This window comes from Arvicola amphibius, chromosome 12 (assembly GCF_903992535.2).
Source record: "Arvicola amphibius chromosome 12, mArvAmp1.2, whole genome shotgun sequence".
In the NCBI taxonomy this organism is placed as follows: Eukaryota; Metazoa; Chordata; class Mammalia; order Rodentia; family Cricetidae; genus Arvicola; species Arvicola amphibius.
The window spans coordinates 80,504,814-80,529,840 of record NC_052058.2 but is presented as its reverse complement, the minus strand read 5'-3'; the positions used below and the strand labels follow the sequence as shown (position 1 = coordinate 80,529,840).

The 25,027-nt window shown below is 40.1% G+C and overlaps 1 protein-coding gene across 1 annotated transcript in view; it reads left to right on the top strand.

Moving 5' to 3' along the window:
• The window catches only part of Aspm (assembly factor for spindle microtubules), a 42,000-nt gene extending 20,561 nt beyond the window's left edge, over positions 1–21,439 (top strand). The window contains exons 18-27 of the mRNA XM_038349173.1: positions 5,117–9,007; positions 10,300–10,466; positions 11,786–11,879; positions 14,876–15,025; positions 15,773–15,964; positions 16,085–16,277; positions 16,409–16,563; positions 17,634–17,810; positions 19,361–19,530; positions 21,204–21,439. Coding sequence (XP_038205101.1) covers positions 5,117–9,007; positions 10,300–10,466; positions 11,786–11,879; positions 14,876–15,025; positions 15,773–15,964; positions 16,085–16,277; positions 16,409–16,563; positions 17,634–17,810; positions 19,361–19,530; positions 21,204–21,306 — 5,292 coding nt within the window. The 3' untranslated portion in view covers positions 21,307–21,439. The remainder of the gene's footprint in view (positions 1–5,116; positions 9,008–10,299; positions 10,467–11,785; positions 11,880–14,875; positions 15,026–15,772; positions 15,965–16,084; positions 16,278–16,408; positions 16,564–17,633; positions 17,811–19,360; positions 19,531–21,203) is intronic.
• The last annotated feature ends 3,588 nt before the right edge of the window (positions 21,440–25,027 follow it).

The window sequence follows — 25,027 nt, the reverse complement described above, 5'->3', positions numbered from 1 at the left end:
AAAATTTTTGCACATTCGGCCCAGACACTTGCTCTTTTCCTTGGGTATTTTCCATCTGTTGTTAGTTTGAGTTCAAGGATGTGAACCTGGAGGATACAGGGGCTGACTGCCCAATTAACTCTTGACATCTTGCTCTCTGCTGAGAGCTGCTGTATCTGGCTGACACAGTTAATCTCTGTGCCCCTCCCTGGCTGTCCTGGTTTTCCATCCGTTAAAGACAAAAATGTTCCATACGTGGATATCCATTAATTTTTATAATGAGTTCTAACATTAGTGAGGTATGCTATTACCTTCATCCCTTTATAAATGCTATGGAAGCTTTAACCTACAAATGTTATCTCTTTTAGAAATTTAAAAACTTAGTTTCTGTCTACTCAAAATGCTAGATAAGTTTAATAAATTGTCTGAACTAACATAACTGAAAGGTGGTTTGATTGTGCCTATTAGTGTGAACATATCTTCATCCTGCTCAGTGAATACCTGGAAGTACAACTGTGGAGGTGGTTTTTTGGGGGGATGGGGTGGAGCTTAACACAGCATGTAATTTCACACTAACGTAAATACTTAGAAAGTTTCTTAGTAACTTTGATGTATATTAGGATACAGAACAGTTTTAATTTAATATTATTGATAATATGCTGAACATCTATTTTTGGACTTTTATGTGGTGTTATTTCTAGTCTCATAATTTTTTAGTTCGTCTCGTGTCGACTTAGAGGTTTTTGTGTAGTCCAGCCTTGAGAACTTTACTGGCAGTATGTTCTGCAACTGTTCTCCCTGACCTTGAGTTTGTTTCACTTTTCCCCCGACAGAAGGCTTTTATCTTATTTTATGATTTTCATGTTTGTTTGTAAACTGGTTGAGGAATGTTTTTACCTTGAGTCCCTCTCTACAAGTTTCTGTCTAGTGTTCTCCGTGTTCCTTTTTCCATGCAGTGTTGGCTGAAGTTTCTGCTGAAATCGCCACTGTTCTCCCTGGTTCCCAGTGACCTTTGTATTATTTTGCATTTTTCTGTGGCAGTGAGGATTGAGCTATTCTTGATGTGTTTTTTCTCTAGTATATTTTTTTCTTCTGTTTTGTTGATCCCTTTTGTCTATTTGGACTTGCTCTATAGCTGCACTTGAGCTCTGGACAGCTAGTAGCTAGAACTTCAAGGCTTTGTCAGTGACTGGCTGATAATTTCTTCCTATTGTTAGCTTGTCGTCTTTATTTTCTTGCAGATACTTTGCAAAGCAAACATATTTTATCATGGGTCCAACTTTTAAATACGAAATCATAGAGCATGTAGAATCCTCAGGACAGTAAATGACAAGTCATAAAACAGAAAGATTCCATTTTGATGTGTTCTTGAATTGTGCTTACATGTCATTGAGAATTTTCATCTCTGTCCATTGAGAAGACTGACCTATAAATACATTGGTCTCGATATGGGTTTATTTGGCTTGTGATCAGGATTCGTAGACAGAAGGAACTTGGCAGTTTTATGGAATACTCTGAGAAACATTTCTATTGATTCTTTAAAGTTCTGGTCACATCACACAGTGAACCCATCTGAACTTGGATTGTTTTGGTTAAACGATCTTTTTTTTAAACTTATTTTATGTGTAAAAGTATATGCTGTCATGTGTGTGTCTAGAGGCTGGAAGAGGACATCAGATCCCTTGGAACTCAACTATGGACAGTTGTGAGTCACCATGTGGGTGCTTGAGACCAAAACCAGGTCCTCTGTACCAGAAACAAGTGCTCTTAACTGCTGAGCTTTCTCTCTAGACCTAAACTTGATTTTAAAATACTGATTCGATCTTGTTGCTTGTTATAGATCTGGTTAAATTGTTTTTCTGATATTTTAATTTCCATTGAGTCTAGATCATCCATGTTTTTCCAGGTTATTGGGAAACAGGTCTGTTTGTAATTATTTTCTTCCATCAATACTTCTCTCTCACACCTCCCCAGGGTGCCCCTCATACCTCCCAACTTCCTTAATTTCTTTGAGGTCTGATTGTTGTGTGACTGTGCCTAACTAATGTCTACTCATCCCAGCTAGTGCACTGACAGCAGACCAAAACTATTCCAGCCTAGTCTAGTTTAAAGAACCATTGAGTTTATAGGAGGCTTATGGGTAATACGATTGCTCCTTATATAACTTCAGAGAGGGGCCTTGTGAGCTTGTAAGTTTCAGGAGCTTCCTGAAACTTATTAGTTTTGTTTACTTCCTGAGTCTTAATTAGCCTTCCTTCCTGATAGGATGTTTTGATTTGGAAGAAATAGCTAACCAGCTATATAGTACCCATCATCATGTGTTCGTTTGTTCAGTCCCCAGGAGTTTTCATATGTTCTGTTTCTCTTGCTTTTGATTTCTTGCTTTGTTCAATACTGGAGAGATAGAATATAAGAAATTATTTCAGTTTTACTGTATTTGTGTCCTAGTATATGATGTATTTTCGAGAAAGTTCCATGAACTGATGAAAAGAAAATGGGCTCTGCATGCTTGGTTTAGAATGCTTTGTTTATGGTATGTCCATTGGTAGATATATTATCAGAATGACCTGTCTTTTGGTAAGATGTGATATTGAAGTTATTCACTAGTTCTGTGTTGGGATTAATTTATGGTGATATCCAGTGGAGTTTGTTCTGAGAAATTAGTGCAGCTGCATTTGCTGACTCTTTAAGTTTAGAGTTATCTCATCCTTTGGAAGACTACCTTGTCAGAGAATGGAGAGATGCCTGCTTGTTTCCCGCTTTCATTTCCTTAGAATTACTTTGCTCATCCTTTTGCCCAAAGATAGTATCAGTCTTTAATGGTGAGGTGTATCTTTTAGAGGCAGGAAGGAAGAGGATCAATCCAGCCTCTTAGTTTTCAGTTTTTGACAGGGGAATTAAGGCCATTAACTTTCAAAGTTGTTAATGGTTAATTAACTGTGTTAATTTCTGTCAGTTAAATAGCTTTCTAGTGTTTGGTCTATTCCTATTTCTCATTTGCTTATCATATGTGCTAGAATGGTGTATTCTATCCTACAGCTTCCTAAATAAATTGATCTTTTTCTCCTGTCTGAAGAATTCCTGTATTTTTTAATCACATTTTTTCATTTATTTTACATACTAAACAGTCCTGTCCCCCGTGTCCCTGTCCCATGTGTGTGTATCCCGCGCATCCACTCCTCCTCTGTCTTCACTCAGAAACGGGCAGGCCTCCTATGGGCTAGAACAAAGCATGGCCCATCAAGTTGAGGCAGGACCAAACTCCTCCCATCGCATCAAGACTAGGCTTTTGGGAACCTGTTCCCTGTGCTGGATTACCTTGTCCTGTAGGTATCTTGTGTAGTAGCGATTTAGTGGTCATAAATTCTTTCAGCTTGTATTTTTGTTTTGTCTTGTTTCTTTAATCATGACAGTTTTGCTGGCTATAGTGATCTGGGACAGCAGTCTCTGTCTACTAGTACATGGACTATATTGTTCTCCTCTTTCTCCCATTGTTTCATTGTCCTTGAGCTAACTAACGAGTATTCTAAATCTGGCTCACATTTAAAACTTGCCCTTTTCCTCACGATCCAGAATGTTGCTAAAGCTGCTTTCATGTATTTATTGATCATTTGTTTTCTTTTGAGAACCACCTGTTTAGTTTGTTTGTGCACTTCTTGATTGGACAGTCTGGAGTCTGGGTGTTTCCATGTTTGGGTTTTTAGTCTAGATATTACTTCCTGTCCAGTTCTGCACTGTTCTCTCTGTTTCTGTCCTTTGCTGTGAAGAAGCTTGTTAAGTTGATGTGTTCCCACCGGGCAAGTCTCCCTCCTCTAGTAGCATCAGTCAGATCTTACTCAGGGCTTTGCTTATTCGAATTGTTTCTTATGGGTTGAGAGGCAAAGGTCTCGATTTGCTTCTCTACTTGTAGATTTCCAGTTTTCTCAGCACCATTCGCTCAAGTCTTTTCTTCCGTGTATGTTTCAACATCACGGTTCACAATCTGGTGGCAACAGGTTCACAGGTTTCTATTTCCCCTGTCCTGTTTTTGGCCTGTATGTCTGTTCTATGCAGGCATCCTGCTGGTTTGAGAGTGTAAGCTATTTTTAGTTGACACACACAATGTTGATAAAATTTCCGTTGTGCTAATAAGCATGGCTCTTAAGACAGGACATTAACTTAACTTTCCTTAATATAATATCCGCTAGCATTTTAATGACAGATTCTAACAGTGATGTTGAAGCTGCTACACAGCTTGCTGTCCACACTCCTCAATCTCTTTAGTTTAAGGAATTTAGCAACAAATATCTGTCAGGGATGTAGATTAAAAGCTTGATATTTGCAACTCTGAGCAGTGTGGCTGCTTTATTTTGCCTTCCTTTCAATTATAGTAATGAAATAATGCTTTCTAAAAAGCTAGTCACTTTTAAAGTCATTTTCCACAAACAAGCTAGAGTGCACCTAGATATGATAATCACACATCTTGTTATGAAGAAAACAAGATAGTACACAGACTGTCTTATCTTGAAAGGCAAAGCCCACGTGAAAAAAGACAATGACGCTTATAGTAGAGGAGTTAACAGAATGAACCCTTCTGTAGGGTGTGCCTTCACTAGGCATGGGGCCTCACAAAGGACTGTACTGGCCAGTAAATTTGTAGCCATTTACTTCTTTGACTTTTTATACAGTCATCTGTATGTCTTATATACAGAGAATTTGTTCCAGGTCCCTAGCATTGCCAAAGCTCTGTATATGGACAAGATTGTTATAAAGTAGCATGGTCTTTGCATTTTCACAGCAACCAGTGTTACCTTGCATTTCTGGACCGCCTCCTACAATGACTACTCGTCAACTCGTCAACAGTTACTGGCTTTAATGTCTAGAGCATTATGTCACGAAATGAGAAAAAAACCTGTAGCCATTAAGCACATTTTCTTTTTTTTCTTTCCTTCTGGGACATTTTAACATTTGGAAAATTGTGAACTGCCTGACGTGGGTGCTGGATCCAAACTTGGGTTGTATGGACCTTGGTGGCCGAGCTATCTCTTCAGCTAGCATGGTTATTTTAAATCAGAATGCTAGAAAAATGAGCATTTTCGCATGGTAAGTTCAGAAAGCTACGAATATTTTACTTCTTTTCTGTTCTTACCTTTCTCAGGCTTATTGGAGAAGATACTCCACCAGAAAACAGTTTTTGAAGTTGAAATACTATTCAGTCATCCTTCAGTCTAGGATAAGAATGAAAATTGCTCTTACATCTTATAAACGCTATCGTTGGGCCACAGTTACTATCCAGAGGCGTTGGCGTGCGTGTTTAAGAAGAAAACAAGTTAAGCAAAGATTCAAAATGCTGAAATCCTCCTGTCTTGTCATCCAGTTTATGTTCAGAAGGTGGAAGCGGCGCAAGCTGCAGTTACAAACTAAAGCTGTGCTGACCCTGCAGCGAGCTTTCAGAGAATGGCATCTCAGGAAACAAGTGAGAGAAAGATCCGCTGTTGTGATACAGTCGTGGTATAGAAGGCACCGGGAAATGCAGAAGTATATTCATATTAGATCCTGTGTGGTAGTCATCCAGAGGAGGTTTCGGTGCTTTCAAGCCCAAAAGTCATATAAGAGAAGGAAAGACGCTGTCCTGACTCTCCAGATGCACTTCAGGGCATATCAGAAGGGGAAGCTAGCACGCTCTGACTATCTGCAGAAGCGAGCCGCCACCCTCCAACTGCAGGCTGCCTTCAGGAGGATGAAGGCTCGCCATTTACACAGGCAAATTCGAGCCGCCTGTGTTCTTCAGTCCTATTGGAGAATGAGACAGGAAAGATGTCGATTTTTAAACCTTAAAAGGATTGTTATCAGATTGCAAGCACACATAAGAAAACATCAGCAATTACAGAAATACAAGAAGATAAAAAAAGCAGCTATTGTAATTCAGACTCGTTTCCGAGCTTCCGTTTCAGCCAGAAAGGCTCTAGCGTCTTATCAGAAGACACGATCTTCAGTCATCGTCCTGCAGTCTGCCTACAGAGGGATGCGAGCTAGGAAAATGTTCAGTCACACTTTAGCATCTGTTATAAAGATTCAGTCATATTACCGGGCTTACGTATCAAGAAAGAGCTTTCAGAACTCCAGAAAGGCTGCAATAAAGCTGCAGTCAGTTGTCAGAATGAAACAAACACGTAAGCGGTATTTACATTTAAGAGCGGCTGCACTGTTTATCCAGCGGTGGTACCGTTCCCAAAAGATGGCTGTGCGGAAGAGAAGAGAATACACGCAGATGCGTGAGTCCTGTATCAAACTGCAGGCGTATTTTAGAGGCTACCTGGTCCGAAAGCAGATGAGGTTGCAAAACAGAGCCGCCATTTCTCTCCAGTCTTACTTCAGAATGAGGAGAATGAGGCAGCGGTACCTGAAGATGTGGAAGGCCGCCACTGTCATCCAGAATTTCTACTGTGCCTACAAAGCCCAAGTCAGACAAAGGGAGAAATTCCTGCAGGTCAGAGGAGCAGCTGTTTGTCTGCAGGCAGCTTTCAGAGGCCACAGAGTCCGCCAGATAATCAAGCGGCAGTCTACAGCTGCCCTTACAATTCAGAGGGTTTTTAGGGGCTACAGTCAGAGGAGGAAGTTCCAAACTGTGCTTCAGTCTGCTGTGAAGATTCAGAGACGGTACAGGGCACACAGGATCGCTTGTGATGTGAGAACCGGATTTCTCAAGACAAGAGTGGCTGTGGTCTCCCTCCAGTCTGCCTACCGTGGCTGGAGAGTCCGGCAGCAGCTCAGGAGGGAACGTGAGGCCGCAGTGAAGATCCAGTCTACTTTTAGAATGGTCCTGGCCCAGAAACAGTTTAAACTATGGAGAACAGCAGCAATAGTCCTCCAACAGCATGTTAGAGCATGGGCTGCAGGAAAGAGGCAGCGCTCGGAGTACGCTGAACTCCGCCGTGCAGTCCTGGTGTTTCAGGCTGCCTGGAAAAGAAAGACGCTGAGAAGACAGATTGAGCGGCAGCACAGATGCGCTGCCCTCATCCAGTCCTACTACAGAATGCATGTCCAGCGAAGGGAGTGGAAGACCATGAAAGCAGCTGCTCTTCAGATTCAGGTGCATTACAGGACTTACAAAGTCGGGAGAGAACAGCGCCATTTATATTTAGAAATGAAAGCAGCTGTGATAATTTTACAGTCCGCTTACCGTGGTATGAAGGTGCGAAGAGAAATAAAAGAATGCAACAAAGCAGCAGTCACTCTGCAGTCTACGTTTAGAGCTTACAGAAGCCGAAAGAAGTACGCGAGCTATAGAACTTCAGCTGTTGTAATCCAGAGGTGGTACCGGAGTAGTAAAGTTACAGCCCAGCAACATCAGCGGTATCTTAACTTAAAGGAAACAGCCATTAAAGTTCAAGCTCTTTACAGAGGAGCGAGAGTGAGAAGGCACATTCAACACATGCGCGTGGCAGCCACGCTTCTTAAAGCCACGTTTAAGATGCATCAGTCGAGAGTCAGGTACCAGCGGATGAGGGCAGCAGCTGTAGTGATTCAAGAGAGATACAGAGCGTATTGTCTCGGGAAAATTCAGCGTGAAAAGTTCCTGACCACTCTGCAGGCCATTCGAACCCTTCAGGCAGCTGTCAGAGGAGCAAGAGTGAGGCAGACCGTAAGAAAGATGCGGGTTGCAGCGACACTCATTCAGTCTCACTTCCGAAGATACAGACAGCAAACATACTTCCGTAGGTTACGGAGGCTAGCGAAAATGATGCAGCAGAGATTCCGAGCAGTGAAAGAAAGACACATTCAGTCTCAGAGGTACCATAGACTGAGACATTCAGTAATAGTCATTCAGGCTGCCTTTAGGGGACAGAAAGCTAGGAGACAGCTAAAAGCTATGCATTTAGCTGCCACTCTCATTCAGAGGAGATACAGAACGCTACTGATGAGAAGGAGATTCCTCTCTCTCAGGAAAACTGTTATTTGGATTCAGAGACAATACCGTGCAAATCTTCACAGCAAGTGTCAGCAACAATTTCTGTGGGAAAAGGCAGTTATTAAGATCCAGTCGTCATACAGAGGATGGGTAGTGAGGAAAAGATTGCGAAGGATGCACAGGGCTGCCACTGTGATCCAGGCCACCTTCAGGATGCGCAGAGCCCGTGTGAGGTACCAGTGTTTGAAACAGGCCACAGCTGTGATCCAGAAGCAATACCAAGCACACAGAGCTGCAAAACTGCAGAGGCAACTTTTCGTCCGACAGAGACATGCTGCTGTGATCCTACAGGCCGCCTTTAGGGGAATGAAAACCAGAAGTCAGTTGAAGACTATGCATTCTTCTGCAGTCCTTATTCAGAGTAAATTTAGAGCCCTAGTAGTAAGGAGGAGATTCATTGCTCTCAGAAACGCTGCTATATTTGTTCAGAGGAAATATCGAGCCACCATTTGCACCAAGCGTAAGTTGCACCAATTCTTGCATTTACGGAAGGCAGCCATTACAATGCAGTCAGCTTATCGAAGACTGGTGGTCAAAAAGAAGTTACAGGAAATGCACAGGGCTGCAGTTCTTATCCAGGCTACTTTTAGAATGCACAGAACCTATGTTAGGTTTCACACGTGGAAACGTGCCTCGATCATAATCCAGCAGCACTATCGAACATACAGAGCTTTGAAACTACAAAGAGAAAAACTTACCAGACCAATCGGACAGTGGGATTCTGCTGTGGCCATTCAAGCTGAACATAAGGGAATGAAAGTGAGCCAGCTTTTAAAAGAAAAGCATAGTGCTGCTGTCATAATACAAAGCACATATAGGATGCATAGGAAGTACCGTTTCTACCAGCAGCTTCGGTGGGCGGCAAAAGTAATACAAGAAAAATATAGAGCAAATAAAAAGAGACAGCAAGCTCTTCTGCTCAGTGCCAGTAAGGAAGAAACAACTATTCAGATGCATTTTCTGGATTTGAACACCGCAAAACAAATTCAGCAGCAGCATGAGGCTGCCGTGGTTACACAGAAGCATTTCAGAGCCTTTAAAGCAAGGAGGCAAGTGGAAGCTGAAAGAGGCTACCAGGTAAGTAATGTGTCACAGAAGCTCCTGCCTACCACACTAGAGTCTCCGCCAAATGCATGTGCTGAAGCTGTTTATTGAGCAAAGAAACACACACACACACACACACACACAGTGGTGGCATGACATTATTATAGATCAGTTTTGAAAGGAAACACAAATGCTAGCAGTTCTGCAGACATACCCTTCATGGCCACAGGAATCAGATGCTGAGGAGCTCAGTGTGGAGCACACAGGTATCCCAGCAGGATATTTACTAAGGCAGCTCAGTGTTTCTGGAGGTCAGAAGAGCAGTGGGTGTTTTACTTTGATTTATACATTTTTCTCACATTCTGATCATTGAACCTGTGGAAGAATGTCTAGGAAGAAGAGAGCCTAAGGCTTGGATCTGGAGGGCATAAGAGTATTGAGCCAAGTCTATATGATCCTAAGAAATAAGTAAGCTAAGAACTTGGTATCAAGAAGCCAAAGATTGGGGGAGAACAGGAAGTGTGCTCAAATTCCAGATGCTGTGAAACAGTAGGCTTTAGTTTTCAATTAAGGGTCGCATCAGCTACATGACAGAAAAGCCAAACTAGTCTCACGGAAAGTCAACTGAATTTTATTTTATATAAGTAGGCTTGGGAGGTATTTCATTTCATAAGTTATTTATAAATATTAACTATAATAGTCCTTGTACCATTTGAATTGTAGTTCAACAGCTATTTAACTTCTCTGGTCCATGATTTCTATATTTTGTTGCTATAAAGATGAATCATTTTTGGAATTTTTAATTGAGTAAGTTACAGGAATTATTATGTTAATGTTGCTGAAATGAGAAAATCTGACTATTCTTTCAAAATTCTGCTGCAGGCAGAGCATATGACAAATGACTGTGGAGCGGGAGCTGTTGCACTCTCTCCAGAAAGTAGAGCTTCTCTTACTTCTGTTCTTCCGGGTGTATTGAGGACAGTGTGTGTTTATCTGGTTTTAAACAAATCATTCATAGCTTATAACTTTAAACTTCCAATTAGACTGCTGAAGTGGGCTGGCAGCCAGCCACGTGGTATTTATTATCAAGAGTATACTGCACATACACTCTTGTACTAACCACTGCTGCCAGAAGGCTCAGTGTGTGTCTGTCTGGTAAAGAGGTGTAGTTCAACTTGATTTTTACAATTAACATTTTGTTTCCATTAATTGTATATTAACTGTTTTATATATGCAATTAATATAACATTAACTGCATAAGATCTTTCTAGTTTGTAACCTTAGACCATTACTGTTTCCTAATTATATTTATATGTTTGATATAGGCTGTATGGAGGAAGCATAAAGCTAGAAAATACTTATCCAAAGTGGAAGCTGCCTGTAGGATTCAAGCTTGGTATAGGTGTTGGATAACACGCAAGAGATATATAGCTTTATTAAAAGCTGCTAAAATTATTCAAGGCTACTTCTGTGCCAAGTTGGAGAGAATGAGGTAAGGTATTACAACCCTATGGAAGTGTGTAGGATCCTAGGTAAAGTAATATTGCTTGTTTTCTTTTAAATAGTTGATATGTTCAACTTATCAACTCTTAAAAATAGTGCGCTTTTACAAAATATGTCCTTTTATCTTTTTCTATAAAGTATAACTTTGATAGTATAATTTAGTAAAAAGTATTTATGTGATTAATTCAATCCAAAAGGATGAATATAAGGACAACAGATTAGAAAGTGAGTGAACAGGTTTAGTGTTGACATCTGCTTTCTTTGTTGATTTAGCCACTAGCAACGGTTGTTGACTTTTGTGTGTGTGATGTATATGTGAGTACAGGGAGAGACAGAGGCGATCTCTGTCTGCTTATTTTTTGGGACAGGGTCTGTGACTGAACTCACCCATTAGCTAGAGTGAGTACCCAGCAAGCTCAGGACCTGCCTGTCTCCACACCTCTGTGCTAGGCTTACAGCTGCTCAGCTATGGCTGGCTTTTACCTGGGCACCCATGATCTGCACCCAGCAGACACTCTACTGATTGAGCAGTCCGGTTTTTGTTTTTGTTTTCGGGTGTATTATTTTCCGTCAACTTTATCCTTAATGATGAGGAGCCTGTTTATTAGCCTGTCTGTATAGAATTTATCCTCCTATTCCTATTTCATTTTTCAAATTTTCATAAAATTTTACTAGATATCCTTTTATTATTTTTTATGCCATAGTGTAAAAATTTTCTATATCCAGAATTGATGAGCCACTGCATCTGGTATTGCTTAAAATGCACTAAAGGGGACCGCCAGAATTTGAGGAACTTTTGACCAATATTGTTGGAGACATGGGCTATTATGTAGGTAATGTTTACTGTCAGTATTAAGGTATATGGTTGTGTTTCCTGTACCAAAATGGTGAGCTCTTTTCTTTGAAGCTCAGCCTTGTTTTCTGAGGATCGTGGTGCGAAAAGCTCGTCGTTGCTCTTGTTCTGTATCACGTTCATGGGATGCTGCCCTTTCCTTCCCAGTAACTGTCCCTTTCTCCTTCGAGGACTGTTTCAGTTACCACCTCCTTCATCCAAGAAATTTTCTAATTCCTAATAAGACTTTTGAAAAATGTACAAAGTTCTTTGTTCAGAGTTTATTTTTATGCAGTAGAAGTTTGTTGCTGCAAACCTGGGGGTTGTGTGTGAAATCTGACTGCTGGGGCTGAAGCTCGAGGCACACTCTGCATTTTGCTTCATTGCTCTCTTTATATTTTCTTTCTCCTCAGTATTGTGGGGGCAGCGCTGACCAGATTAAACTGATTTAAGTTACTTTCTAATCTACTTTTCAGGTTCTTGAAGATGAGAGCATCAGCAGTTATAATTCAGAGGAAGTGGAGAGCTGCACACTCTGCAAGAGTAGCTCGTGAGAAGTTGATTTTAAAAGTAAGTGTAAATAAAAGTCAACCCATTTTCCCAGACCCACATCAGGAAATAACGCAAGAAGGATGTTAAAGGTTGAACTGTGCATTTGTTTGGTACACATCTGTTTCAGTCCATTAAAATTATATTCACTTATAACAACATGATTTTTCCAGAATATTATGTGTGTATATATATTATGGATATATATGTAATATATTTATGTAATATATTCTCAAACTTAAAATTTTCATGATTACAATGAAAGTCAATTATGTTTGGAAAGAGCAAAAAAATTTATTTTGTCTAGTATAAGTCAATTATTTTATAACATGCTTCTTATAAGCCAGAGTTGATCTGTTTAGAGTAACTGGAATGGCCATGACCTGTTATTAAATATACCTTTTAAAAATTTCTATGTATCAAAGTTAGATTTTTCAGACATGATTTATGCTCATATAATATTCATTCTAGCTATATAGCAACAATTGTTTTTACTCTGATTACTGAGACTGAATATATGCCAGGCAGACACTGAATAAGAGACTCAGGTGGTGGCTGCTATTGCTGTGATCAAATGAAAGTCGAGAAACCGTTTGCAGTGCTAACTCGCCAATGACTGTTTTGTGGGTATGTGGACATTTGTAAAGGCAGCTTAGCTTAAATGGATTCTAATCATACACTTTTAATTATGTAAACTTGTTTCTGAAGATGTTATATAATTGAGCAATCTAAGGAAGGCAGATGACCTTCTTTGGTGTTCTTTTTAAAATATTTACCAAATTTCTATGTATATGTCTGTGCCTGGTGTGTATATTTGCACCACAGGCATGCAGGAGTCGTATAAGTCACAGGAACATGTTGGATCACTTGAAACTGGAGTTGTAGAAAATTGTGAGCAACCACGTCAGTGCTGGGAGTCAAATCCAGGCCTTGTAAGAGCAGCAAGTGCTCTTAGCCACTGAGCCATCTCTCCAGTGTGCCTTGTAGTTCTTAAAGCTACAAACTGCTCTTTCTGTGGTTAATTTCTGATGACTACTGCACATTTCACACTTTAGCTTGTGCTCTCATCCAGTGTGTTTGTCCTGTAATAATAATAATAATAATAATAATAATCATCATCATCATCATCATCATCATCATCATCATCTTTTCCTCCACCCACATAGAGTGGAAAGAATCAAGAAGATGAGAGCTATTGACCCTACCTTGTACCTTGCTTTTTGCTGTAGATTTGTATGGTTTTAGAAGTAATGTTTTTGCCACTTTCCCATGTCAATGAAATAGGGCATTCTCAAAATACGAAAGTAAGGAATATTCTGAGTATTGCAGCTCACTTTACAGTGAGAAATCCAAGATCCTAACAGCTTGAAAGTCTTATTCCTACCTGTTAACAATCCTTGTGCCTCTTTCCTCATGAAGACATCGACCTGCTTGTTTGATACAAGCCCATTTTCGAGGTTATAAGGGAGAGCAGTCCTTTCTACAGCAGAGATCCATTTGCTCACATAGAGTGACGTATGAGCCAGGGTGACAGGGAAGTGTGAAAGGATAAAATCTCAATTTTTAAAAGTCTAGTTATTCTACAAGCATTGCTACGTGGCTGGTTAGTAAGGAAAGGAGTAAGTATTGTAGAGTAAAATTAAAAGGATTTGATGTTAAGCAGTGACAAATTTTGGATTTTGCATTAACTCAATCAAATTAATACAATCATTAACTCAGTTCAGCTCGCATAGCCATCTAACAGGGTCATTGGGTGTCATAGATTTATTGTTGTTCTCTGATCCTGTTATCCTATTTCTTTGCACAAATGGTCACACCAAAGATACAAAATGTTTTCTTTTGTTTTGATTTTTAATGAAATAACACTTAGCAAAAGAACTGCCAAGGGTGTGGAGTTTGTGAGGAGGAGGCTAATTTACACAAGCAGCCTTTTGCCTCCCCAGCAACTCTAAGAACCGTTCCTGTGATAGCCACATCTTCACTAAGGATTCTTTTCCTTTAAGAAGGCTGTGACATTGGGGCTAAGGATATGTGAACTCCTGCAAAGAGAAAGATAATTAGATGTGAACTTTAAAGGGAGAAATCTTACATTCATTAGATCAAAATTAGAAATCTAAAGTCAAACCTGGCGGTGGTGGTGCACAACTTTAATCCCAGCACTCAGGAGGCAGAGGCAGGCAGATCTCAGTGAGTTCAAGGCCAGGTTGGTCTACAGAGCTAGTTCTAGTAGAGGCTCCAAAGCTACAGCGAAATCCTGTCTCGAAAAACACCCCCCTCAAAAAAAAAGGTAAAGAAAGAAAGAAATGTAAAGTCAAATGTCATAGTAGAAAGCTTTTACATGACTTCACCCCACCGTCCTTATGCTGCATCATCTAATGCTGGAGAAAGACCTCCGCTCTGTCCTTATGCTGCATTTCTAATGCTGGAGAAAGACCTCCGCTCTGTCCTTATGCTGCATTTCTAATGCTGGAGAAAGACCCCACCCCCCTCCCCCATCCTTATGCTGCAGTATCTAATGCTGGAGAAAGACCTCCGCCCCGACCTCATGCTGCAGTAGCTAGTGCTGGAGAGATGAAATTTGTCAGCTTCCATGTCTCTGAATCTTAACAACTCTGCTTGCAGTGCTGTAATCTTTACAAACCTTTTACCTGCCTCTCCCTGAGAACTACAGATCTACCTTAAAACGGTCTTCCAGTAAGCTAAAAGCTGTTTTTCTTTAGTAAAGGGCTCAAAATTCTGCTTTTGTGTCTTGTTATATGAGTTACTATATCAGAACTATTGAATAGTGATATGGGATTTGTGTGAGTCTCTTGGGTCTGATATCCAGGAGCAAACAAGCAGCCTCCATACAACAGTATAGGAAAGAATTATAATAACTACTAGTTACAGTCAATACATTTGTTTATATAATGTTATATGCTGAGATAAAAATACTTTTATCTATATATTTTCTGCTTTAAATTATTTTAATGTATTTTCCTATTTTTCTGTTGAAATGTTTTCTTTCTGTGCTTTAGGCTTCAGAAGAGAAAGCCAGAATTCGAGTTCGCCACTTTACAGCGGCTGCATACTGTCACATGTGTGCCCTTAGGATCCAGCGAGCCTATAGGACCCATGTGGCTGTGAGGAATGCTAAGGCGCGTGTTAATTCAGTCATCTCTATTCAGGTTAGCTCGTCCTCTGCACACAGTTTTTGATGCACTGACGTAAGGTCACAGAATATTAGACTGTTAGCTCACAGGGTGCACTAAGGGCTAGAACCTGGGCGATGTTTTGTGGGCCAGTGTTCATCCACTGATGTAATTGTACTCATTCACTCTGTAGATACTTGTTTCTCCACATCCTTGTCCAACAGTGGCCTCAGAAGACATTCGGAAATTTCCAATCTAATGAATGGGAATGGAAGTATATCTTTGTTTGGGTTTAGTTGTTTACTGTCATTTCTATTTTTTTCCCCAAATTTATTAGTCATTTAAATCCCTATATGAGTATTTCTTACTATTTAAAATATTTTAAAGCACTTAGCCTATTTTCTATTTGATATCTGTATTGTAATTTGTAGGGGAAAATTTTCTTTTGGTATATACTGATATATATTTATATATAAAATATTTGGGTAGAAAACAAGTTACAAAATGCAGCAGAGTTTGATAGGACTCATATACATTGTAATCTGTACCCACATATATCCAACAAGAGCTAGGATTTGCTCTGTGGAGTAGGGAAATGATGCCACAAAGTAGGGTCAAAAGGTCTATCAATATTCTTTTCATTTTTGCATATAAATGTATATGCATACATATATGTGTGCATACATATATGAACATACATGCACAGACATGCATGGACATGTGTATGTATATGCTTACTCACATATATTCTGAAATAAAAGTGAAAAACCATGTTTTGAATAGAGATGGTTTCGAAGAAGATTACAACAAAAGAAGTTAATTGAACAGCATCATCAGATCATAAAACCTGACCGTGAAGTTCAAGAATGTCAGCAACGGCAGGACAGGGCTGCATCAGTGATCCAGAAGGCAGTACGCCACTTTCTACTGCATAGAAGACAGGAAAAAATCAATAGCAGCGCCACTAGAATTCAGGTAAGTTCAAGCTAGTTTTAGCCCAAGGTTATAATCTGGGTTTCAGCTTCAGTTGATATATATGTTACATGCATTACTGGCTGTCATTTTTCAATGACTCTGCCATACCTGTTTGTTAAGGCTTTGTGGAGAGGCTATTCTTGGAGGAAGAAAAATGATCGCACAGAAATTAAAGCTATACGACTAAGTCTTAGAGCTGTCAGTAAGAACGTTGAGGAGGAGAACAAGCTCTACAGAAGAACTGAGCGCGCGCTGCATTACCTGCTGACGTACAAGCACTTGTCTGCCATCCTGGAGGCCTTGAAGCACTTGGGTTAGTTTCCAGTAGCAATGCCATGCTTAAGAGTAGATTACATTTTCCCTAGGAATGCGGAATAATACAGTGTCTCCTAAAGCTCTGTTATGCTGAAGTGAATTTCTTGTTCATGATTTGTTTCCCCTCAGAGGTCGTCACCAGATTGTCTCCTCGCTGCTGTGAGAGCATGGCCGAAAGTGGAGCCGCTTCTACCATCTTCGATGTGATCCGGGGTTGTAATCGAAGTGTTCCCTGTATGGAAGTTGTTGGATATGCTGTCCAAGTGTTGCTGAATGTAGCAAAGGTAGCTTTCCATGTTAATAGTAAAATATTCATTGTCAAGAAGTATGGCCCTGCAAATTACACTCTATGTTCACTCATTATTAGATCAGGCTTCTGCTTTTGAATTCAGTTATGCACAAGAGTATTTCTGGGAGAAAAGAAAACATTTATTAACATAACTGTATATGGACAAGCTAGTTTTTATATGATTTCATTTGTTTTGCTCATCGCATGTTTACCATTTACTATCTACGTGCTGGTAATTTCTGAGTTATTTAATTTTGTCTAAGTCTCTACAGTAGTTTCTGTAGCATTTTACCGAGGATAGATAGCAATAGGACGTACTAAGTTTCACACAGTCCGCGCATCATGAGGAGATTCCCTACCGACCCATCTCCTGAACCACGCTCCCGCTGACGAGAGGTGATGAAAAGGAGCAGACTCCATGCCAGAGTCTGGATTTTGGTCCCAGATCTCTGTGTCTTTGCAGCGTATGTAGCGTGTCTGTGCTTCGTGCTGTCCACATGTAACATGAGTGCCGTCCAGGACCGCCCTGGTATTTATTACTCAGGCCATCCGCCATCACACCAGAGGCTTCTCCAGAGACCGCGGTGTTACCTATGGATGCTTTGTTACTTTAGGATGGTGCACATTTCAGTGTGAATATAATGACACTGTTGAACAAATAAGCCATTAAAAATGTATTATAGACCCAGTATTAAAATTATCATTTTATTTTATAGCAATTTCATCTTCTCAAGAAGCTAACTAGGTCTTCCAGGTCTTCTCTACTGTTATCCTATTGTAATCACAGAAAGTTATCTTGTGAGAGTCTTCCTACCATGATCTTTAAATCTTTAAAAGCTTCTTTTTATCTCTCTCTCTCTCTCTCAGTTTAGGCCCTGTAAAAATGGGTGGGGTAAAGTTGGGATGTGTCTGTAACACAGGATCCGCAATAATGAAATGTCATCATGAGATCTTTTTCACTTGCTGCAGAGGCTCCAAAGATTTGGCTCTGACCTTATTTTCTGGTTAGATAGTGTAAAGCCATGTATTCCTTGTAAGTGTTCATTTCATTCTGGTCTGTTTAAGTATGAGAAGACAACCTCAGCAGTCTATGAAGTTAAGAACTGTGTGGACACGCTGCTGCAGCTTTTGCAAGTGTACCAGCAGAAGCCGGGTGACAAAGTGGCCGAGAAGAGTGCGAGCATCTTCACAAAAACTTGCTGTTTACTGGCTGTGCTGTTTAAGACAGAGCATTGCGCTTCTGTGAGTACTGATCAGTTACCTGTGTCCTAGAAAGATTTTTAATGTCTTTGACTTGTATGTTTTCTTTAGTTGCCACACTAAAGTAGAGCTTTATATGTATTCAGACTTGCTTTGTTCAATGATAGAAAAGAATTCACACAAACATTTGTCTAATCATAAAGAAGCCGACTCTGGGGCTGGAAAACTGTTCATTAGGAGAGCACATGCTTGACATGCACATGGCCCTGAAGCACAGTCTGTAAAAGGGTGAAAGTTAACTCTGAAAGCAGAATCTATTGCATCCATCTAAGCGGTTCTCTGGGGAGACTGACACACCCCTGCATGGTAGAAGGCAGGTCTGTGTGACCGGCCTCACCCTGTGCCTGATCATCCTTGCCCTGTCCTGCTGACCCTGTCCTGCAGACCCTGTCCTGCTGACCCTGCCCTGCCAACCCTGTCCCGCTGACCCTGCCCTGCTGCTGTCACTGTTACCTTGTGCTGAGACTACTGAGCCTCTAGCTACAGCTGTTAACACAGTAACTGTAGCTTGTACCCTAGATTGTGGCTTTTTCTTTTCTTTTCTGAGTAGATTGGAGAACAATTTAAGGTTTTATGTCAGAGGGGATTTTCAGTGAGGGTTTGTTGTTGTTTTGTTTTAATTTTGGTTTGGTGTATGTTTTGTTTTGTTTTGAGACAGAATCTTACTGTGTAGCCTTAGCTGATCTAGAATGACTGGAGACAGGCTGTGTTACCATGCTCACCCTCCCGTTCAGCTTTATGCCATTCTGATAGAGAATGAATTTGGGAGATGATGTGGGAGGGTCTTCTGTTTTAATAAAGAAACTGCCTTGGCCAGCCCTTAGGTGGGTGGAGTAGACAGAACAGGAAGAAGGAAGTGAGGTAGATGGCTCAGTCAGATGCCATGCCTCTCCTAAGTGAGGCAGATGCCATGAAGCCAGCAGGTCAGATGTGCTGAATCTTTCCCGGTAAGACACCATTCGTGGTGCTACACAGATTATTAGATATGGGTTAAAGCAAGAGATGTGAGAATTAGTTCATAAGAGGCTGGAAATAATTGGCCAAGCAGTCTTTAAAAGAATACAGTTTCCGTATAATTATTTCTGGGGCTAAGCTAGCCAGGAAGCCGAGAGCCGGGCAGGACGAAAAGCAGCCCTGCCCACAGCGCCTCACTACAGAAGGGAGAGGATGGGTGGATAAGGAAACTTTAGGAAAGAGGCAAGTGCAGATGTGCCAACATCATCTGGGATTGCATCAGTGACAGGAAGAGGTTCTCTTTGGAAAAATGGACAAGTCTTGGTGTCTGGACATGATGGGTGGATTGACTAAAGTCTTTACTTTCTGTATTCCATGTGTAACCTTCTGAGTGCATGTCTTTATAATAACTAACTTGCAAATTAGTTAATAATTTAAATCAATCTGCCTGCTGAATTTAGAGAGCTTTGCTCCTTTCTTAAAAGCTAAAAAGCATAGTATTGATCATTCATGATTTCCTGCAGAAAGAAATTTAATTCTTGCCAGTTTTTAACAACTGTAATTTTCTCTTTTTTAAGGATGTTCAAAGTAGAACAAAAGTTATTGATCGTATTTGTCACCTCTACAAATGTACAGTTCCTAAGCATAAAGTGAATACAGAAGGGTTATTTGATAAACAGAAGAAGAATCCCTATATAGCCTTTCCTTTTATACCAGAAAGATCTGTGAAGACCCGAATAGTTTCAAGGTAAGTGGTTAAATGCCGTCTGCAATTCGTGCGTGATGGATTCATTTAATAAGTGTTTACATTTTGAACAGGAGGCGAACACTGGGTGAGTGGAGAAGATCTAAGTACACAGTAAACCATCATTGCTATGGCTTTGGGCATTGCCTAGTTACTCAAAACATACCCTGTTTTAAGGAGCTAAAAAAGCATGCTAGGATGGTCGTGATAATTATGTCACTTGTTTTCTATATTAAAGGAAAAATACATTATGTATCAACTGTCAAAAGTCCCTTTTGGCCAAAATGGCAATCCCTGCTCTTTACATAATTACCCATAATTACTTTCCAAATTTCTTCTTCTAGGTTAGATCTTTGTAAAGCTTTGTATTAGGTTTTGTGGAATGCTGTAACGAATTACGAGAAACGTGGGTTAGAGTAATTGTCGCTGGTATATAGTGTTCACACTGAGTTCCTGAAAAATGAAAACTAAAGAAAAGGTTGAAGAAGATATGACAGAATGGGAGGCATTCAAACCATGGGATTTGTTTGGGGCAAGCCTGAGAACCATTAATCTCAAAGCGAAGTGTCAATCAGCCATTAGAAAGCCAGCTCCGTGACTGAGCAGGAGAGCCAATGCGGCGATAGGAACCAGCGTATCCTTATTTCAGGATCTCTGTAGCATTAAGGCCAGATGAAAGTGACTCCAGGTTAGAATCATGTTCCCTTTCATCACATTTGGTCTTCTTATCAGTGTCCAGATTTTCTAGTTACTATATAGGAAAGAGCAATAAGATAGGAATGCAGATAGGAGGATTTTCTTTGAGAGGATTTGAGAGGATATGTGGTCCCTCCTCCCCATTTTCTCAGTGACTGATGTATGTGATTATAACCTCAAATGCAGAAGTGCCTGAGAGGGAGTAGAGACATCTGCAAAGAAGCAAGGACCAAAGTGGTCATCATTGTGGAGAGAAAGAAGCAGTGGGTTAGGAAATAAAAGCAGAGGTCCCTCTTAAAACATGGGCTGGAGCCCAGATGCAAGCCAGCGTCTAGTGTTTCATTACCAGCATTCATCTCTGTAGGAATGGAAAGCAGACACTTTTATTCAGTTTTGGAACATGGTTGGATTTTCCAGCCATGTTATAGGGGAGGAAAAAAGGTGATAGCATTTTCACAGAAGATTATTGACATACCTATGCTGATATCCTTATTAACTGTAGTGTATGCTGAAGGTTGAATGATTTTCCACCTTGGTGAGGTGGAAAACTTTGTTTAGAGGCATGTGGCATGCTGGAAATCAGAGGTGAGGTTTGCAGAATGGAAGTCTAAATTGAGACTAAGGTTCAGTGGCCATGCAGTTTCTCTGCAGACAAAACCTCATCTGTGCCTGTGAGAAAGTGTACAGGGGTGACAGGGCGCATAACATTGATCATTTATGGATGCGGATGCTGCTAAGAACGGTGGCAAAAACTGAGAAAAGACTTAGCCAGTTTCAACAAGAATATCACCTTGGGAGTTTGGTAGATGAACAAAAAAGGCATTGGTGGAGACAAATAGTGTAAGCCACAAAGAGGCCAGCATCGGCTTTTAGAAACAATATACAGATAGTAATAAGCTATAATGAGAAGCTCGCCCATTTCTTGAAGGTAACTTTTTTTAACAGAAACTTCATTAATGCTGGTTTTTTTTCTTAAACAGACTTAATTCACAGAGGGTTTTGAGGCGTGATAATATGGAAGAAATCACAGATTCATTGCAAGCTATTCAACTGGTGATGGATACCCTTGGCATTCCTTATTAGTAAATGGAAACGTTTTCAGTGTAGGACTATAAAAAAAGTCGTGCCAATCATGGATACATGGAGCAGCTTTTCCTTTCAGTGTAAACTTTTAAATATGACTTTGTATAAAATAAAAATATATATTATTACTAAATTGTTTATTTTTCATTTTTACTGTTTTTTTTAAATTATTGAGGTTATAACTTCATTACATTTTTTCCTTCCATTTTCTTCCTCTACCTTTCCATACCCAGCTTCCTGCTCTTCTTCAAATTCATAGCTTTTCACTAATCATTATGTATGTATATATGTATTTCTATATATGTATATTCTAAATGCAACATGTTAAGTCCCTATTATATCACTTGTATGCATGTTTTCAGAGATGACGAGGTGGCATTCTCCTATGCATATGAAAGCTATTGCTGATATAAAATTATCCCACAAAAAGTAACTTAAACAAGAGACTTTATTTGGCTTGCACATCAAGACTATAATCTATCAATCATGGTTATGGAAGCTGCCACAGCAAGAATTGATGCAGTTGGTCATGTTTCATCCACTGTCAAGAAACAGAGATCAATGATAAATGTTTGTGCTTGTTTTTGTTTTATGTAGTCTAAGATCTCAGCCTAGAAAATGGTGCTGTCTGCAGTGCGTAGGTCTTCTCAGTTGCTGCAATTAACAATACCTAATAGGAATGCCCTATTCCTATTAATCTCAGGTAATTCTAGGTCTTATCAAGTTGACAATTGAGATTAACTATTAAAATCTAGAAGGTGCTCTCATTTGTATCTTTCAATGGCAAAGCATTCAATTAGATGAGCAAGATTTCTCTATTGCAATATCACAGCTAGATTTTTTTTATTTTATTTATTTATTATGTATGCAATATTCTGTCTATGTGTATGCCTGCAGGCCAGAATAGGGCACCAGACCTCATTACAGATGGTTGTGAGCCACCATGTGGTTGCTGGGAATTGAACTCAGGACCTTTGGAAGAGGAGGGAATGCCCTTAACCTCTGAGCTATCCGTCCAGCCCCCACAGCTGGATTTTTTTAGACTAAAATTTGAACTATGGATGAATTGGGGTTCAAATTTGAAAGCAATTAGACTTTGAAAACGGTTTTCTTTTAATAGTAGCTTATCATTCTAGGACCATGAGAGTTCAAAAGTCGCAGGTATGGAGCCAGTTTGTCTTTAACTGGTGTAGAAGGGTCTTCTTTCTATGTGTTGCTTTTATTGGTTGAATAAAGAAAACTGCCTTGGCCTTTTGGTAGGGCAGCCCTTAGGTGGGTGGAGTAGACAGAACAGAATTCTGGGACGAAGAAGGCAGGCAGAGAGCTGCCCGCCATGAAGCTGCCAGGTCAGACATGCTGAATCTTTCCCGGTAAGCTACGGCCTCGTGATGACATACAGATTATTAGAAATGGGTTGAATCAAGATGTGAGAGTTAACCAATAAGAGGCTAGAGCTAATGGGCCAGGAAGCAATTTAATTAATACAGATCTCTGTAGTTATTTCGGATGTAAGCTAGCCAGGCAGGACAGAACAAAGGGACCTGTGCTCATATTACTACATTTAATACCTCTAAACCCCTTATACCATTCATGGCCAACCACTACATGTATTCTAACATCCTATTCCCTCTAGGGTAAAGCTTTGGGATGTCTTCATAGCAAACCACTAGCTTCTAGCAACTTAGAAGCTAAAACTCCATCAGAAACATCTTGTGTTCACAGCTGGGTTTTGCTGTAAACTTAACTCCTTTATGATTTTCTTTTGCTGTATAACTCCGTAAATCTTACTAAACCTCCTCTGTGTTGGAACATGTTATATTCTGTTACAACCAGAATCCTTTGTCAACCATGCTCATACATATTTGTCTTCTGGTCTGTCTTGAAGTCACAGAGTGACTATCTTAAGTAGTTCTGTTTACTAGGTATATCAACCACAGCTACTACCAGGCCAGAATTTCTCTTCTGAATGGAAAGGACATAATGGAAGCCTGGAAGACAGGAATTCAGGGGCCGCTCTACTTAAAACATTTTACCTAAGCCCAGGGAAGCCGGGAATAAAGGAACATACCATGCCGTGAAGCAATGCAGCGAGCCCATTATGATACCACTCACAAATCTGAAGTCGCTATGCAGAAAACTGCAGCTCTCACTGGATAGGAAAAAGAAAAGTGGGCATGCAGATGAGCGGTAAGTGTACACATGAAAAAGCACTAGAATGACCCATCCCTTATGAATCTTATTCTGGCTTCCTCTTAAAGATTATGGATATGATAAGTTCTCCTTACTTAAAGTAGCCCAAATGTACCTGTCATTTGCAGCATGAAAAACAACATTTTTAGATATTTCTTCACAAGTACTACTAAAAACATGAAATGACTTATTGGTATAAAAGCATTCTTTACAAAATCTCATATATGCTATTTTGTAATGGCAATTTTGTTATTATAGTCTTATTATTTAATTATGGTGGGCCACCAAGACCTGGCAATAGCCTATGTTTGAGGGTACCTTACGTTTCAGTGACCAATAACTCAGGGTTATATTCCATGCCTAGCACTGAGATTTCATTTAATGACTCATGTCTTAGAGAGCCGTATTGGGTACCCACATAGGTACTTCATTAACACACATACACACAAACATAATTAGCCTACAAACTAATGGATTTCAATAAGGTGTGTCACCATGTACCCTTTAAGTTGTAGCTAATCCACTGTGTACCGTCTATCTCCAACCACCTGATCTCCACTGAAACCTTTACTTCTAGTATTTTCTCCTTTTCCTTTCATGTCACTTGTGTCCTACTATTTGCTTTGACTGAATATTCCTTGAGTTGGATCACCATAGATCTCCATCTAACCTTTGTGTGCTCTTCATTTGGCTAAGTCTTCTGCCAATACCTCTTTTCCACAGCCCACAAACATCTCTATGCTTGAAGCTCTCTGCTCCTGCCCCCATTCTCCCTCTCTCTGCTTTCATTTTACCCCCCTCCCCTTTGCTCAAGAACCCCCGCCGTTCCCACAGTGGCCCATTTCTAGATTTCTGGCTTCAACATACAAGATTCAAAGCTAGGACTTAACATGAGACAGCAGGTGGGGTTTGTCCACTGTGCATCCCATAACCTCAGTATGATTTTTTTCGTTTCATCCATTACAATAGCAACTAATGTCTTTCAATTATTTTAAATGAAAATAGGCAAAAGTCTTTTATTTAAAAAACAATAGGGACTGGAGAAAACGGCTCAATAGATAAGAGCATTTTCTGCCATTGCTCAGAACCTGGGTTTGTTTTACCAGGCCCATTCATGGCCATCTCTAGAGTTCCAGGGACCTTCTTCTGGACTTTGTGGACATAAAGCATACATGTATATGATGTACATATAGGGAATAGGTAGGGAGACATATACATAAAAATCTTAAAAATAATAAAAAAGGAAATGCATTTTATAAAACCACAACTATCCTGTCTGTTATCTGGGAGAGACTCAGAGTGATTGAAAGATACAGCCAGACTGACAATGAAGGGAACAAAGACATTGAGTGCAAATGCTAACCAGTGGGAGGACGCGTGACTGTAGCAGTCACATAGAATTTAAATATAACAGTCATATGCTGATAACCAGCAACAGGCCTTCAGGCTTTCAGAGCTGAACTAAATAAATGCTTTTTTTTTTTTTTTTTAGTAGATACCCATTAATACTGAATCAGAAAAAATTAGAACA